Source organism: Homarus americanus, unplaced genomic scaffold (genome assembly GCF_018991925.1).
Source record: "Homarus americanus isolate GMGI-L3 unplaced genomic scaffold, GMGI_Hamer_2.0 scaffold6317, whole genome shotgun sequence".
NCBI lineage: Eukaryota > Metazoa > Arthropoda > Malacostraca > Decapoda > Nephropidae > Homarus > Homarus americanus.
Genome location: NW_024730668.1, coordinates 3621837 through 3640832, shown reverse-complemented (window position 1 = coordinate 3640832; position 18996 = coordinate 3621837). Strand labels below are relative to the sequence as shown.

Here is an 18996-nt window from a genome sequence, read left to right as displayed (position 1 = left end):
AATTAGTCCCGCCTGCTGGTGTGCTACGTGAGTCATGCATTATAGCACCCGCCATCTACTGACCACACACACTATAGTTTATGTGTATCAACCCCCGTCGCCACAGAATATATTACAAGGGAAGTTTTAGACAATTGGTGAAGGAAAGGTTAATTTTGTGTTTTTTTTTCCAGTGTTGATAAATATTCGTATACAAGATATGGATTGTATTGTGAAAAAAAGGAGGGCATAATCTTTCACATGTGGGAATAAAAACTTAAGACCAGTTTCATTAGTGTTTAGTTAAGAATCCTCATTATCGTCTAGTTCCTAAAGCAATACTAGAGTTATTTTTGAAGTTATTAAACATTGAATTTATAAACATTGTTACTCGGGTATCAGAGATCGTAATGTTAGTAAACTGTATTAGAATGTTTTAGGTTAAATTTGCGTTAAGAAGTTTGTTAAGGAGAGGTGCTAAATATTCACTGCGTGTTGGTCTCCGTCTCTGTACCCCGTGAAGAGTTATTTAATGTTGTACAGGATGTTAATAATATTTTTTGCTAGTTTTTTTAACATATTGAAATGTTTTAGGACTAATAGCTTTAATCAAACAAGTAATTATAGCTGACTATCTCCAATTGAAGTCATTATATATGTAGATTAGATGTTTTACAGTGTTTATCGTGAGTTAGCTTCATGTTTGTATATCTATAGATTTTGTATTCAAACATCGAGTCTCTTGTTCGTGTCAAGGTCATTAGATTATGAGATTAGTATTAGAAAAAGGTGTTAGTAACAAGTTAAGTTTGGTTTGTTATTGCTGTTCGTATCGTCACCTTATTTTTTTATAATCATCGAAAATACAATAAACATGTTCACTCCTGAATGTTGTCTTAAGGTTAATCTTTGACTGTCCTCAGCAACCTACCTGAACCGGCTGAGGGTGGTGTACAACGGCAAGATGCGGGTGAAGGCGCTGAGGGAGTACAGTCACCAGCTGCCCCTCGCCCGTTGGTCTCACTTCTGCCACGTGTTTCAGCGGCAGCACTACACCCTCTATATCAATGGTAGAGAGGTGAGTTATTTGTGTCATGCTTCCCACTTCACATATCAGGCGATCCTCATCTGCCTTTATCATTCAGTCTCAGCCATCAAAGGCAAAATGACATACAGGCAGAGGTGCCCAGTAACGTAGTGGCAGTACGGTACTTTCTTACTTTACTCAATTAACTTTTATATTGTTATTTTTGTACACATTGCCTCGTTACTTTTGGAAGTATCCACCATGGACTGAATTTAGATAAACCAATCAGAACCATTACATTTGACCATTCCCATTATATATAAAAAATCACACATCCCTGTTGTAATCATCAATATTGTTTTCTTTCTCCTGTACTCGTATGTATGGTGACAGGCTGTTAGCGGACTGATGGAGCTGGAGGGCAGCAGCAGCTCCCTCACCCTGGACGCCACACTCGTCCTGGGTCAGGAACAGGACGAACGCTCAGGAGGGTTTAATGTCCACCAACGATTTCTGGGCCGCATAACGCAGATGAACTTTTGGCAGCGAGTGTTCTCTCATGAGGAGGTAAAGTCACTGGCCTTGTGTGAACAGAATATCTCTGGTGACGTCTTCTCAACTGACGCTAACGAACTGGAGATGGTAGGGGGAGCGTTTACCTTTGAGGTTGCTCTAAAGGACCTATGTACAACAGAGGACAGGTATGTTATCTTTCCCGAAGAACACACTATAGCTGAGGGAGAAGCCTTCTGCCAGAGGCTCGGGAGCAGCGTGTACACCCCGCGAAATTTCGAGGCGAGCAAAAAGCTGTATCAGGACGCCATGCAGTTCGCCAACGTCTATACCAATGCCTTGGTGTTCCTCGGCGCCTCAGACCAGGAAGAGGAGACTGTGTGGCGGGACAAAGCTACCGGGGAGGAGATCACCAACATGACACAATTTTTCAGCGACAGACCAAACCCGGAGCAGAATTGTCTCTATCTGACGAAGGTAACAACAAGAGCAAGTTGTGTTATCGGTCTTAGATAATTATATTTACTCTTCAAATTAAAAACTTAACAATCGCACGCTGCTAAACGGATGTAACATTAATTTAGCCTCCAATGGATGTAATATTACCTTGTCTCCAATAAAATATACTCGATATCTTTATATTTGCGTCGTTTAGCCGGTGAAATACTGTATACTGTATACTGTATTTCAAAATGCTTCACTAATAAATAAATAATCTTCCCACTGTCATTACAGAATATTTTACTACGTCCAAACATGTGTTCAGACAGACACTACTCAAAGTTTAAGATTAAAAACAGTTTCAACCAAACATACATATTGTAAAAAGAATCTGCGAAACCTATATCTTACTCTTCTCTCGATTAAGTGTCCCTAAATTACGTTTCCTATGTTGAATGTAAACAAAAGAATAACTAACAGACATAAAAGCTTTTAGTTTGTACCATTCTGTAGCCTTAACTAAATAACTTTTTCCTTTTATGTGGCCAGAGAATATGACACAGAAGTTGACTGATTTTCTGTTCTCTAGTGGATGAAACCTGAATTAGCCGCATCACCAACTGTTCCAAAATTTATAATTGTGTCATTTGATAGATAATACAGAGGTCTTGTACAAATTTCATTTACATCTGCCCACTGTTTATACATCCCTCTCTCGAAGGTCATCATGTTTGGAGAGCATCATACGTTCAGTGCCTTGGTAGACGTTATTTTGTCTCACTTTATTATGTAGACGAGTCTTGGACAGTTCAAAGGTGTGATTCCTGATGTTATTATTATTATTACTTGAGCTCAGTACTGGATAAACTTCTTGTGTTATAATCGTTGCATCATCTTTAATATCTCGATGATACCCCACACAACAAATAAGATACTAGTTACAGATTTTCACCCACTCTTGTGTAGGAAAGAAGGAACTGGTGTGCCTTTAGTTATAGTTATGATTTTATTTATAAGTTATAATTTTAGTTAAAGGTTTATGAATTATATGGTTGTGGCTTGTGTTTGTGTGATGTTTAAGAGTTAACTAATACGCTGTGCACAGTTGACAGGGGTGTGGGAGGACATCCGGTGTGAGAGTGGGTGGTGGGCCTGTACTGTGTGTGACACCCTCCACCCCCAAGTCCTCATCCTACGCGGGTTGTGTTACCAGAACCCAGACATGATTCACTTCTTCGTCGATGGCTACAAGAACGATAAACCATTCTTCCATGGAGCTTTTGGTTATAATATTTACTACGAGGGACTTGGTAAGACTGCAGGAACAGACCAGTTTGTTCAGCCTTTTATTGTTGATTTATTAACTTAATTCTTATGTAATTACACATTAAATTGATTATGCATTATGGCCCCGAATAATTTTGATATAAATCCTTATGTGCCAAGTTTATTAATTCTGATAATACCGAACAATATATTTTAGGGGGAAATTTGGTGAACAAAATATGTCGTAATAGTAAAACAAAAAATACAATGTTAACCTAAAGATAAAATTGAGTCTCCTTAAATGACACTATTTGAGTACTCAGACAGTTGAACATAACTCTGGAGATTCGCTACAGAATAAATAACAGTTTTACAGGTGAGAGAGACAAAACAAGGTAACCCTGGTGAGTGGCTCTTCGACAGGTCAATGGCGGCTGTGGGACTCCCAGAGCAACAAGACAGTGGCCAGGCTGGAGCTGCCTTCCTCATCCCTTTACCCACTGGGCCGCCATACCTGGACGACCCCCTCACCAGTGTGCAAACGGACATCATCCACTGTTGTCCTCAGCCTCTCCTCCTGCACACACGACCAGTTCATGTGCAGGTATGGGGGCGCGACAGTATACGGCTGGGGTGGGGGGGGGGGATTCCCATATCTCTGAATAAAATCTTGACATCCATTTCTGTTTGGCACAGTTTGTGTTTAGTATTTCCATCGTTAGTATGTTAGTTAGTGGTAGGGAGTTACTTCTTACTCTATATATAGTGGTCATGATAATGTCTTGTTTCGTATAGTTATGAAGAGAAGAGGCTCAAATGGAACTGCTTTTAATGAGCGTCCTGGAGTTTTATTTATAACCAAATTTTTTATTACTTCCCCATAACTAATGTGTTTATGATAAAGTAGGAGTGTTGTGTCCGCAGATCAGGCGACTGTGTAGAGAACGAAGCTCGGTGTGACCTGTACGATCACTGCCCAGACAAGTCGGACGAGGACAATTGTTCAGTTGTTAAGGTATGTGTAGCCCTCGCTCTCTGTCACCAGCCACTGAACACCACCACTGTAATATCATGATTGTTTTTGGTAATGCTTGTGTCTTAGTTTCCGCCAGAGTACAAAGGTGACCGACCTCCCAGAGGGTTTGTTGAGAGTGACCTGTTGTTACTCTCCCCTACGGTGTACATCTTCCGTGTGGTTAAAGTCAGTGACCTAGAACAGTCATTCACGGCGCTTCTTGTCGTAGAAACCCGTTGGCAAGACCCAAGACTCACTTACCACAACCTGAATGACAATTTTTACCTGAATAAGCTGTCCCTTGAGGATAAAGGGCGCCTCTGGATTCCAAGATATAGCTTTCAGAATGCTTATGATGGCGACATACACCTGCTTCGGGAAGAAGTCTATGTAGAGAAGATCGGAAATGCCTCCATCCGAGACTTCAACGTCGTCAATATGGGTAAGGATGGAGATAATTATAGATGAAGTGACTAGTAAGGTTCCTCCATTTTGTACACACATGAATTTCTCACACAGGAATTTTTTTCATTTTTTTTTCATCTCCATAATATTCTTTAACAAATAAAGACTTAAAGAAAACGCAAAAGTAAAATGATTCAAAAGCTATTACAATTATTTATCGGGGTAAGGTGGAAATGCTGGATTTAAAATGAAAACTAAAACCTCAACATTGTTCATTTTGAGTCCTTGCGATGGTTCCTTAGTCTTCACCGAGGAGATGAATTAATGCCAGCTGTACTCAGTGTTCCTCCAGAGTGAAGCATCAATACATGAGACTATGAAGGTTATTTCAAGTGTATCTCACCTCACAGACACCATCTACGAGAGCAACAGTGCGAGTCTTAATGTACACCAGTCATTCTTCGGCTCCTTCACTTGTGACCTAGACATCGTCACATACCCCTTCGACCATCAGCACTGTGACGTCCAGATCGTGTTTACCTCACTCCACAAACAACACCTAGCCTTCAGAAATGTGCAAGTGTTATACAGGGGAAGCCAAATGATCAGCTCCTATGAAATTGGGAACTTCAGTGCAGCTACAGTAAATGACTCCTTAGTTCCCTACTTCTGTTTACAAGTACGGACATCATACATACGTTGTATTTTAGTTATAATTTCAACTTAAGATCAGCCAGAAAGAAATACTGCACTGAAAATTAATATCTGAATCTTGACCATTTTAAATCACGGGAGTACGAGAGACACATATGAATGATGTGGCTTCTTTAACCCCGTACAGGTGAGGTTCTCTCTCAGGCGGCAGTATGAGCGGATCGTGCTGGTCATGTTCCTCCCCTCCTTCATGCTCGTCATTATTGGCTACGCCACACTCTACATCAAGCTTGGTCTCCTTCAGGTAAATTGACTATCTCCGTTTTTTTCGTTTTTTTTTGGGGGGGGGGGGACTTCTGACTGGCAGCCGACAGATACAGGTACTAACACTACCACAACTACCCACAGGTACGACTCACCGTGAGCTTGACGACCCTGCTGGTGCTGTACACATTATCTGACCAGATCAGTTCTCACCTGCCCCAGACCTCCTACCTCAAGATCATCGACTACTGGTTCTTCTCGTGTATCTTCCTCCTCTTCTCTATCATCCTCTTCCACGTCTTCATAGAGTTCATCGACTCTCCATCATCCACACAGGTAACAGAGGCTATACAGGGAAGGCCGAACACATATACAGGGAAGACAGGATATATACTGTATATATATAAGGTCAGAACATACAGGTATTACAGTTAAGGTATCTTCCGTTAAGGAGGGCGTCTGGAGTGATCGTGCCCTGGCGCAGGTGACGACCACCAGATCACACAAGACCGTGAAGTTGATCCGCCTCGTCATCCCGGCTGCAGCTGTTATCTTCAACGTTATCTTTTGGGTAGTCATCTTAACTAACAAAGGAACATAAGTGAACTGCAGTACCACCCTGTACACTTAGTATGTTAAGGTTATGAAGAAGTAAGTGTAGAATGTTTGTACTTGCTCTTTTAATCTTTCCTTGTCCATTTTCTCCCAAGCTTGATAGTTACGTGGGAGAGATGAAGAGATATTAGGTAAGATACATGTGAACCATTTGAGGTATAATATAAGTGATTTAAGTGTACTATATTGACTGTGGTGGTGAGACCAACTGACCAGGCGGTACTTGTTGGCTGGTACAAACTCTCTTGAATGACTTTTATTAAGAATTTCGCATTATTATAGTACCAGAATTTATATAATGAACAGGAATTTGAAACCTAATGTTAAGCTAATGTCTGCTCGTGTAACCTGTGATGAATGTATACTGTACACTCCCGAGTCATCTCACTAATGTAAGCAAAAGCTCAGTTATCATAATATACTTTAATTTTCTTTAAGAGCCCCCTTGTTCAACTCAGATTTTAAAACACATTGTCTCTTTGCATGTTATTGTCAATTTAACTACAGTAATTGGTTCGGTATATATTACATCAGAAAAAAAATAAATCACTGTAGTTTCCTCTTATTTTTATCCCGGTACAGTAAAACAGCTCGTATCTCTTGTGTGGAACGTATTTTACTTAATATAAATAAATCAGTGAAATGTTATGTATGAAAATGATTTTGAATTGGTAACTCTTCATACTGTATGTCGGAAGGTTTGTTTATCCCTAAGTATTATATAAGTGTGATGTTGAGTCGAAAGTCATTAGTTAACAAATAAATAAATGTGAAAGCGACCGACTTACCTTCCCCACGCCATAGAGAGGGAGGATAAGGTGACTTCATAATTCGTGACTTACCTGTACTGCTTACAAACACATGGTCATGTTCAATCATGTCTTCACCGATGTTTACCTTCTCAAGACACAACTTTATATTGGAAAATTGTAGATCTTCACTTACAAATAAAATTTATTGTTGTACTGTATGTTCATTAACTATCATGCAAATAGACACATCTCTACATCGTTGTCATTTATTTATATATACTGTGTGTGTGTGTGTGTGTGTTGAGAGAGAGAAAAGTTAACAGTACCATGCTATCAAAAAAAAAGATTCCTCTTCTCAGAGTGACAGTTCCTCAAACTAAAGGTCTTTAAATGTAATGGTGGAAGTCAGGCGACGTCGTCACTGATGCTAGGACTCAGATACTACACGGTTGTTGCTCCACTTCAAAGCTGCTCGGTACAACTTTAGATCACTTAATTTCATACTAAATAAGGTTCCAGGTAAAACCTTTCAAGTGACATTCGTTCATCAAAGACAACTTGTGCTGCGTTAGTTGGACAATTGTAAACACTTTTGTCTAAAGTTTGAAAATGTCAGGGCAGCGCCACCAAGCCTTTACCAGAGTGGGTGTTTGATAGGTTACATATTACTCGTCTACGCGCCTTCCAGGGAGCCTATCTCTTTACCAAACAAATACAAAGAAGATTATCATTTACTTATCCAATTTTTCATCAGCAACCATTATGTTTTTACGCCGCATAGAGATTTCTTAAAGGATTATAAAGACGTAATGACTGATTTGAACCTAATTTTTACACATCGATGGTTGTTTGCTAAAAGAATGAAAGAGCAAATGTGTTTATATGTGTGAAGAACAAGGTAGAGAGGACAGAGACTCACTATGAGAAGATTATGGGGAAGAATTCCGAATGTTTTTATCATGAAGTGCGGCAGAGTAAAGAGGCAATAAGAGGCAGGAGGCGAACGAATGAGTTACTTCATTATTATTAGGTAGAATCATTTATGGCTGTTATGGTTACTGTACACAATTGGTGATGGTCCTGCAGCTGAGTGAGACTGTGCGACCTGAAATAGAATGGTGAGGGTCCAAACGTATTCTAAATAAAGGTGTGAAAAAATGCACTGATTTCCATAAGTATCTTTAGTTTTAGTCTTAGAGAGCTAAATAACGTATTACGACTTTAAAATTATCTTAAGGTCATGTGAATTAGACTTTAAAATTATAATAATAAAATTAGCTGGGATATGGAAGTCAATTTTTAAGGAAAGGTTTTAAAATGTTTGCCCAGGTTTTTTTCATTATACATTAAGTCAGTATTGGCGGTACTTGCTGGTCCAGTGTTTTTCTGGCAGAGGAAGATGTTGTTTATTAATATTTGACCAAAGTGATTCTTAAAAATTCTTTCATATGACAAAGTTTTCCAACGATACTCCAGCCCAATTTGACTCTTTGTTTCAATAAATTGTTTTGCGCTATGTGAAACAAGTTACCCTTTATATTGTGTGTGTGTGTGTGTGTATGTGTGTGTGTGTGTGTGTGTGTGTGTTCTGAAAAATCATTTTGGTTTGATGATTAACTTTTTGGATTGAGATTCTTAAATTATCTTCGCTTTTGATAATTTATATTTGTACTTTAAAAAAATCCGTCATTGTCATTATTCTGTCAGTCCCCACGAGGCAATCACATCCGAATAGACAATATCATTAAATGTCACAAAAATCAGATAGCCACTCGGTAGCCATATGACAGACAAATCAATTTTTTTTTAAAGTTCATACTCTCTTATTGGACAAAGTTGTCTTCGGCTCAAGAAAATATATATTTAATGAGAACATCGAGAGTCATGAACGTATGGCGTATCGGCGTATTACTGTTATCGTTTAAAAAGTTCTCGTACAGATGTAAATAATTATCCTTTACGTGGCAGCCTTACCGACAGCCGAGTACAAAAACAGGTGAGGGTGCAAGGCCCACACACTTCTCTCTCCCCGCCCAGCTCACACCCACCTGGCGATCGATGCCTGTGTCCTTTGGGCGCCTTTGATCTGGTCTCCCAGGTAAGGAAACATCGTTGTATCTAGGTATAAGTTAGAGAATGTGTAGCACTTTAGTCGGGCAGGTGCAGCCGAACTTCATAAGCCGTGAGCCAACACTACAAGTTATAGGTAGCAGGCAGCTATCAAACAGGGAGGTACTACCGCCTGGGAGGATATTGGAAGCATAATGTGTTGTCTAATGGTAGACCCTGCTGCCATATGGCACCACGAAAATTGTGACCAAGTCCTAGGTTGCTGATCTGACTTTCTGCCTGATGTGGGTCAGTGACCTGTGCCCGGGTGGGCTAATCCACGTAAAAAAAAAAGTCTAAAATACTAAATTGTTGATGAACTTTGAATGCTTGACGTTATTTTACCGAGACTTTGACGCGGTAATGTTGCACACTTCCCGCCCTTTCCACATTTCTTGTGTAAACAGTGAAGACTGTACTTATAACCCACCGTTCTTGAAGCAGCTTGTGTCATAACGATTCTTATGTACATATTTTTTGTGTTTCTGTGACAAGTGTGATGTGCTGTACGACCTGTGGTGTAATGGTCAGCATACTCGCCTCGCAAGCGAGCGGACCCGGGTTCGATCCCCGGGCAGGGTGAAACTAGGGGCAAGTTTCTTGACGCCATTTGCCTCTGTCTACCCAGCAGTAATTGGGCAATGGTTCGCCAGTGCAGTTGGCGAGTTGTCCGGTCTTCTCGGACTATTCCTCGTTAACTCAGGGTGTGGTTGTTGTGCTGGCGACAGCTTCTACAGTCTACACCTTAAACAATTTCACGCCAAGGTGGCCATAGGGCCGGCCATCCTCGTTACACGAGGGGTAACCATTATTATACCACATAAAAATGGGTGAAGCTAATTTGTAAAGTACTGTACAATGGATGAATTAGGGGTAAAAGTGAAAGGATTATTATGTTACAAGAGATCATAAACTAAGCAAAGGTAAGACAGTTCTGTGCTACTTTAAACTGAAATATATTTTTGCATCATAGGTTTGGGAACATAAAGTTGTTTAATTCTTTAAGAATTATTCACCTTGAGAATATTTACTAAACAGGAGTTGTGATGTGTGGTCTTACAGGGTACCAGAAACAAGATGGTGAGGCAGAAGGCACTGTTTCTGTGTGTGGTGTGTATCTGGCTGCACCTTGCTGGAAGCGAGCCATCTGTCACGTCTATCAAGCCAACACCGATTCTGTCCTTTGAGAAAAACGACAGTAAACCTGCTGTAATCCCCGAGCCCTTGATAAACACCATTAATAAGTATAATGTAAATTCTCGTCTGTATTCCCCAAGTGGTGAGTCCTCTGCCCTACAGACTCAAAACTTTCGCCTTATGTCACTAAATTCTGAGGCGAACTCTAGTGAGGGTCACAGGTCGCCAACAGCTGGATGGCCACCCGATAACTCCACAGCCCTAACTCCTGGTCTCCTATCACTGGCCTCATACTCCTCCTCCTCCCTCACCCCTGCCGACGAAGAGTCCTTGGCCCGCCTCCTGGTAGCCATAGTAACTAAAGAGATGAAAGGTTGCGTGTTAGTTGTTGCCTTCGACGCTGGCTTCAAGGACTCACCTGTATTGGATCATCTGAAGTTACTGCCCAACCCAAGACAGGTCCGTGTTATATTATGTTCTTAATTAACCATTTACTGTTTATTTATGTTTTATTATTATATTTTGCATGGCACTAACTATCCTAAATCTGTTTGGTTTTAAGCTGTCTTGATTTTAAATAGTTTGGATAGTACTTAACCAATATATGATCATAATATGTATACTTTCTTTAATCTACTGTGGTTTTGAACGAAACTTGAGAGTGAGATTTCCTAAAGAGCTCGAGGGAGTCTACGAATTTTGGTATTTAAATACATATTAATAAATATGAATAATAAATATGTAAAATAGTTAAGAAAAAGGGGATAGGAAGAGAAGACAATGTTTACAGTTGATGCAAAAGAACATTACTTACCGGTATTTCATTTCTTATTTTACAGAATGTATCATCACTTGTCATTATCTTCCCCGTAACAGTAATTAGATTTTAAGTATTTTCTATAGCAAAAAGCGTATCTTAAAAATTACAACAGGGAGGAAATTGATTATACTTAATAAAATGTTCTCTATGCATTGGTATTTATATTATTATATTTAACTCCCAGTAAGTTATTAGCTTTGTAAAAAAATATGCATGTGTGGTGTTGATTATAATGAGTGGATATCTATATATAAATATCCTTACGCTGGTGGTTGTGGGCGTGGTGACGGCAGGTAGTAGAAGTAAGGAGCACAGTCGACCTAGAGGGCGTGGTGTGGGAGTCAACACAGTGTCGCGGTTACCTCTTCCTCCTCCACCACCATCACCACACACTCTTCAATTTTGCTGACCTAACTAACTTTATGTGGGACTTTACGGGCAGGTGAGCGACCACAACTACACAGGTGAGTTATCTTCACTTGTCACGCCATAGAAACAAGATTACCAGGAACGTGTGAAGACTTATTTACGAGGGAAGGATACAAACGATTCTAAAGAGATATAAGACGATGTAATAATGTATAGAGTTGTATTTATCGTGAGTCCAAAATGGCTAATAACATAGGGAAAATATTGCGTGTTGATAAGGATGTCATCTAAACCTTATACTGTACGAGAATTACAAGATGGACTATGTTTGTGATTTGCAAACATAAAAGATATCATCATGTATATAGTTAGTGTGAACCAAAACTCATAACTTTGTGAGAGGACTTAACTACACTGTATGACTTGTGTTGACCAGATACGTGGTAGCTGGACCCTCCAAGACTCAGCTGACGGCCCTCACCACCACTAAGAAGATGCTCAAGACCCACAACCTGCTGGCTCTTGTTAAGGTTCACGTCATCCACACTACCTCATTATAACACAACAGTTGTTTTTACCTAATAAGAAGTTGTTGTGTTTATTATTATAACTTAATTTAAATTACCTCATATATGACAACATTTATTGTTTTATTTAGCATTTTAATTTAACTAAACGATGCATAACGTTAAATTAAGTTAGCAAAACGAAGCTAAGTTAATATAGAAGTTATTTACATATGCATAAGTTTATATTATGATTATCCATAAGATCTGTTCTTTATACAAGTTAAAGTGAATATTCGAGAAAAAATATTAAAAATATCCCTATTTCGTAAATATTCCTGAAATCATACACACACACACACACGCACTCTCTCTCTCTCTCTCTCTCTCTCTCTCAATGGTTCAATGCGACACAAAAGTTGCCTCCCTCTAGGTGTCTTCCTAAATATATATAACTACTAGCAGAAACGCCGCCCTCCGGGCGGCTCATTCGCTAGGCCACGGTAGGACGCCACCCTCCGGGAGGCTCCACATTGTCTCACTGTTCAGTCCCCAAAACTTCTTCTTCCATCAATAGTTCATTAACGGTGTATGTAAGTTCCACCATGTTTTTCACTACAACGGTACAGCAAAGTATATTTTTTAGCATTAAACTGTTATTATTTTATTGTCTAATCATCACTACATATAACACTATCCATCATCACTACATATAACATCATCCATCATCACTACATATAACAAGATCCATCATCACTACATATAACACCATCCATCATCACTACATATAACAAGATCCATCATCACTACATATAACACCACCCATCATCACTACTTATAACACCATCCATCATCACTACAGATCGGTAAAGTAGTTTCCGAGATTCTCGTGCAGACACTCACAAACAGACATACTTCTTTGTTTTAGATAGATAGATAGATAGATAGATAGATAGATAGATAGTGATACAAATCATTTCATAAGCCAGTATAATATTCATAAAGACAATCGAGTCACCCTCGGTCATGTTGGGATGTGCAGCTTGACTCACAGCGGTGATGCCTCCTTCAGTCAGAGCGAGAAGGGGAGTGGCTCCTCTACACCAACCAGCTGATATGGGAGACTGGCCTGGCCTACCTCACCACCTGGTTACCTCACCGCCTCACTACCTCCGCCTCCCTCTTCCCCGACAAGTTGACTCACCTCCGCGGCGCTGTTCTTACGGTAATGACACACTGGTAGTGGTAACCTCCACGCTGTTCGTCACAATAGTAAGAGTAGTTGTTTAATTTACGTGCCAGTCACATTAACCACCTGGAAACCCGTGTATTTAAATCATCTTTGATAATATCTTACCAAAACTAATAAATTAATCCTTCCAAATACAACCAGGACTAGAATATGTTTATTTGTGGTAGAATAAACTTGATTGAATATTAAAACGAAGGAAAGAATTTTACGACACGTAGTAGCACTTATACCTAAGCTATCTAAATGTGTAATGGGACGGTTAGTGTTGGATGTGGTCATTTCTGTAATATTTATAAAGCTAATCTTATAGCTGGTGAAGGAAGGGTCTAACACTACTTCTCTTGGATGTTATTGGGATTTATATGTGATTTTTTTTTCAATAGAATTCTGTTTCAGTTTTCTTGGTTATCTATCTCTTATGTGGTTTGGAGAGCTATATACCTGGAGTGTTCGCCAGGTGGTAACATTTCCCTGGGACCCAAGCGTTATCTACGAGGTGGATGAGTCGGGAAAGGTGGTACTCCGTTATGGCCGCGACATCCAGGTAGTGACCGCCCTCGCCCACGCCCTCAACTTTTCCATCCGTTATGTTGAACCCCCAGCAGGTAGGTGGCCGCCCTCACAGATCTCTCAATGTACCAAATTTATGCGAGAAATTTAACTATTAAAATACTACAGTTACTATTAAACGAATATACCTGATTTAACCTCACACATCTATACCTTTTTACGAGTTATTTTAATAATTATCCTGAAAAAAAACCATGTGATTTGGATGTCATACTTTTAAATCTTTAAATTGTCCTTAGAAGATTGTAATTATCAATTTAACTGATGATATCTGTGTGTGTGTGTGTTGTGATTAAGGCGAAGTGTGGGGAACCCGGATTGGCAATGGGTCGTCGTGGAACGGCCTGATGGGGTACCTGCAGAGGGGTGAGGCTCATATAGGCATCGTCAACATGTTCATCAGCAACATCAACAACCGCCTGGAAGTGACCGATTTCAGCATGCCCTATGATGCCGACGTAAGGCCCTTCTCTCTCTCTCTCTCTCTCTCTCCCCTGGTGTCAGGATTTAGTGCTGTCAGGATTGTGTGTTGGCAGGCTAGTACCGGGTATAATTGTCAGAATTATGTGTTGCCTTGACAGTATGTTGTGGGGGGTGCACCTCGCTATGTCCATACACTTGATGTTTTCTTGTGCACATGACAGGTGACCTGCTTCATGGCCAGCCAGCCGCCACCTCTTCCACGCTGGAAGAGGATCCTCTACCCCTTCCAGATGACCACGTGGCTCTTCTTCCTGGCGGGGCTGGTGCTGAGTGGGCCGCTGCTCTTCTTCTTCGCCCGCGCAGGGTACTCGAGGTACTGTACAGTATCTCATAATAGTGTCTGTCTGCACTCTGTGTGAGACATTATGAGACCATGGGTGATAAATATTGGGACATGCATTAACTTTGGTATTTGGTTTAACAGAAGTAATGCAATGTGTATTCATTTCGGTGGCCACAGAGCCACACATACCAACCCTCCCGGGACATCACAAGTTGCCTGTAGCATTTTGGTAGTCATCGGACCTATCCTGGCAAATACTTTTTTGAGATACTGTACATCACTGAACATCTCATCTTCCATCTGTGTTACTTCTCGTGATGACACAGTGTGTGTACAGGTTAAGTGTTGCACTTGTGGTTGTTCCAATACATGTAAACCCCAGAAGCCCCTGGAACTACTGCCACAGGAAAAGTACTTCACATCTGCTTTATTTCACATTACATTTTGTCCTCATTCACCTTTTCTCTGTACCGTCCTTACACTTTTACATCCGCTTTTCCGTAAAAGGCGCTTCTGTGTTCGCCCACCGCATTAGGAACCCCCCCCCCCCTCCCCATTGAAGTCTTACTGTCACTGTTGCTTGTTGTGGTGTTGCTATATTTATATGTGTATCTAAAAACTACCCCTGCACCCCTTGAAAAAAAACCCTGTTCATATGTTCATTGTCACGTCTCTTTTGTTGTTCCATTGTACATACACAGCATCTCCAATGTTACACCTTTCGTTGTTCCAGTGTGACGCTCTTGTTGTTCCAGTGTGTTTATCTTGTAACCCGGAAAGTCTTGTTAACCATAGTATAAACTGATAGTCTTTACCATGAGCTGAACACTATACACAATATTTGACTTCCATGTATGGATTTGTAATAGAAACAAACACATTGCACCTACCGCAGCTGTCCCCTTTACAGATGGATGACTGGTGCCTGTGTTTAGTTCACTTATAGCTTTAGATGTCTTTGATCTCTCTCTCTCTCTCTCTCTCTCTTTCTCTCTCTCTCTCTCTCTCTCTCCAGTATTTCTTCATTATGTCAATACATTGTCTTCCACCAACAGCACGGAAGAAAGCCGCGCCTTGCATTCGTTCGCCTACTCGTGTTTGTACGCCTATGGTCTCCACTTCTCTGAGGCTCAGGCTAACTTGCCTCACCGGAGAAGTACACAGTTGTTCGTGTGTTTCCTGTGGATGTACACCATCATCATCGTCACAGGCTACCGCTCTAACCTCACTGCCTACCTCACCGTCGCCCGCCAACCACCCACCGTCAACACAGTTCGTGAACTCTACGCATCCGGCCTCCAAATTGCAGGAATAGGTCACTTCTTCGGCAGCGCTTTGGAAGCATCGTCAAATCAATATTTGAAGGTACTATTTTAAAACTGAATCTTAAGTGATGTTGTTCTGGTTTCTTTCTCACTTCTGTATTTATAGCGGATATATTTAAAGCAGCAGTATGTACTGTACATCATAATCTGTATCATAACATGTCAGACAAAATTCTAACTACAACTATAAGTATTTATGTGAAAACCATCACATTACACCCCCCCCCCCCAACACACACACAGGGACTGTCACAGCGGTTCCAGGCATACCAACTCCACAAGGACCTATGGACTGTGGTAGAAGCTGGCACGACCGTCTACCTGGAATCCAAAATGTACCTGCAATACGTCATCACTAAACTCTTCTCCTCCCGTGGCGCCCCCTTGATGAGAATCATCAAGGTAAGACTGAATAAACCGACTCTCCTGAGAGTCGGTTTGGAAGAGCAGTTGCAGGCAGAGATTGAGGGAGGATAGAGAAAGGGACATGTGTGGGAATAACAGAAAGAGGAATAGGTTGGAAAAGGTGCAAGTGTCAGGGAGGCTTCAGGACCTACTGTACTGTATAAGGAAGTGTAGAGAGGAAGATGTAGGGTAGGCCATAGGCTGGTTACCTGGGCCTTACTATACTGAAGTAATACTTCTGTTAGCATTATTTTGTAACGGTACAGTTTAGATGTTTATTTTACATAAGGACATGGATTCATTTATCTGTCTTCAAACAGTATATCGTAATTGCTTAGTTTCATCACGCAAAGCAATAAAGATGAACCTCTTCATGTTTATTCTCTTTTAATTTTATTTTTCTAACGTTTCATGTAGGACTATATATTTCTAGTGGTTCTTAACGTTTACAGCAATTACACTGACTACCACTGTCTGCAAGTTAGTCATGATTCAAAGAGCATTACAGAAACTCCTCTCACTCTCCATGTTTTATAAGGTTGCATATGGTCCTGTTCTATGATCAGTTGTTGTAGTTATATGTGGGGGAATTCTCCTAACGTTGTGTACTCCTGACAGAGCTAGTGGAAGGACCTATAACAATGAGACGGGGGTTTGTTTTACAGGAGTGTTTTGCGCCCTACAATATCGCTCTTACCACCCAGCGCCACTCCCCCCTCAAAGAAAAGCTTGACCCTTTTATCATGAGGATGGTGGAGAGTGGCCTCGTGCAATACTGGTTCTCTGAGTCTCTTATGATCTCCAAAAAGGTGAGTATAATATAAAACAGTAGAATGATTCCTGGAGAACAACAATCAATTAATCAATCAACCAATCAATCAATCAAGGTGTCATTCGGCTGGCGACTACAACTCTCCATTCTAAATGTTATCTGACTGTCTCTACTAAATAACCCAGATTTAAGAACTGTCCGGGGATCACAGCTTTCAATTTGATTCGTACATCCCAGTCTTTGTCTTCCCCGGGCTCTCCTATACCCTCATTTTGACCTATTAATATTTCTTTCTTTTTTCTCTCACCTCTGATGAAGAAAGTTTATTCAAATTTCATTGGTTATTATTAATTAATTGTGTGCTGCCTTAAAATATATAATTTATAGTAATGGATTTTGTCATTTACATTATAATTAAAAAAAAATGTAAAATGCAGATATATACATTATTGGAGATGTCGAATTATGATCCCCATTGAGAAGGTATTATGTGATTTATACCCAGTATGAGTCCGTACCAGTAGTATAACCATATCACCACCAGCTTATAGTAAAAAAAATCCAACTTACTCACAACATCTTGACCAAAGATATACCATTTAAATCTCAACCTATTTGTGATATGTAACGCCAGGCTCACGCGACAGACACCATGGGTTGAACCGTAAACATCATAGTGTACTCGATAAACCCAACTAAGTATTGGTCACATGTACTCCTCAAAAAGTTAAAAATAATGTGATGAAGACGGTTGTTTTGTTGTCTTTGTCCAGAACACCAAGAATCAAGAGGAACAGGAGACTGGGGACGTCAGACACCTCGATGAAACTGAGAACGACGTCACGTCCCTCAGTGTCGACCACATGCAGGGAGTGTTCTTCGTCTTTCTTCTCGGTTCTCTCATCTCCACCATCGTTTTCGTGGGGGAGGTCACTCTCAAGAGGAAATCTGAAGGGGGAGATGGAGAGTAGGCCACACCACTATAGTCGAGGATTATCGTTCCCAGCTTAAAACTCAACTCCTGTCCATTCTTTAGTTGTGTAGTAAACGTTTGATAGTTACAGTTAGTTGGAAAAAGGGGACAAATTCTTCAAGTAATGCAAAAAAAGATTAACCTGATCTCTAAACCATAGCACCAGTTAATGTTAGGTCTATGTGACTAAACATGGAAGAAATTTGACCAAAATCGTAGCTATTAGGTCTTCGTAGGGTCAATATAATCATCTTTTTTACTACATACTAATATACAATATTTTAGCTTCTCGTCTACCCAATGTGAAAGTAATAAATGTTGCAGATTTATCAATTGTTTTGATAATTATCTTCTAAGTCTGTTTATTCCCCATCATTCTTTACTTTCTTCTTTCCCATCATCACAGTTCATGTTAAATGTTCCCCCAAACTACATTGACTTGGTTTTTTATTCATGATTGTATACATCGTATTATTTATCCGATATATATTTTTTCGTGTTATCTAATCTTGATACTGTAAAATGTTAGCTTGGGTGAATGCTTGGCTAAGATTAACTCATTATACAGTATATTTGTACCTTGTTTCCCAGTGACTTAATAGCATTGTTAATTCAGCGAGATTTATCACGAGGAGTCAACACCGAGTTGTAACATGATCAGGTAATAATCCATATCATGACAAGGACGGGTCCTGGGGGTTCGGACCCCTCCCCCCCCCCCTCTTTCACCAGAAAATCCAATGCTTTTTCTTCAATGCAGTATTGTACTATCGTAGACAAAAGTTCGCTCCTTCCCAAACTGAAGCAGTATCGACCCGCACAGCACACCCGCACCAGATAACAATCAGGGTAAGTCAGTTCGGAAACTCATTCCCGTGTTTCAGTTTCACTGCAGGGAGCGAACTTTTGTCCACGATAGTACTCAGGCATTTTTGTATAGTAAAAAGTATTTACTATTGACTTCAGAATATCTCCTAATATCAAGTGAGTATGGCCTCAAAATGCCCATGATATTGGTCAGATTTCAAACAATTTTCGGGGAACTTATGCCCCCTTCCAGC

At 40.3% G+C, this 18996-nt stretch overlaps 1 protein-coding gene and 1 non-coding gene across 2 annotated transcripts; both read left to right on the top strand.

Moving 5' to 3' along the window:
* The first annotated feature begins 1403 nt into the window (after positions 1-1403).
* Positions 1404-18264, top strand: LOC121867285. Its single transcript, XM_042367178.1, has 20 exons — positions 1404-1996; positions 3174-3292; positions 4151-4241; positions 4329-4683; positions 5057-5325; positions 5488-5604; positions 5709-5900; positions 8018-8049; positions 8900-9029; positions 10103-10636; positions 11291-11439; positions 11803-11896; positions 12945-13097; positions 13582-13729; positions 13992-14152; positions 14339-14490; positions 15516-15825; positions 16029-16187; positions 16856-16999; positions 17736-18264. The coding sequence occupies exons 1-20, from the start codon at positions 1415-1417 to the stop codon at positions 17931-17933; spliced, it is 4089 nt and encodes a 1362-aa protein (XP_042223112.1). The 5' UTR covers positions 1404-1414; the 3' UTR covers positions 17934-18264.
* Positions 9550-9623, top strand: Trnaa-cgc. Its single transcript has one exon. It is a non-coding gene; the product is annotated as a tRNA-Ala (tRNA).
* Positions 18265-18996: the final 732 nt, after the last annotated feature.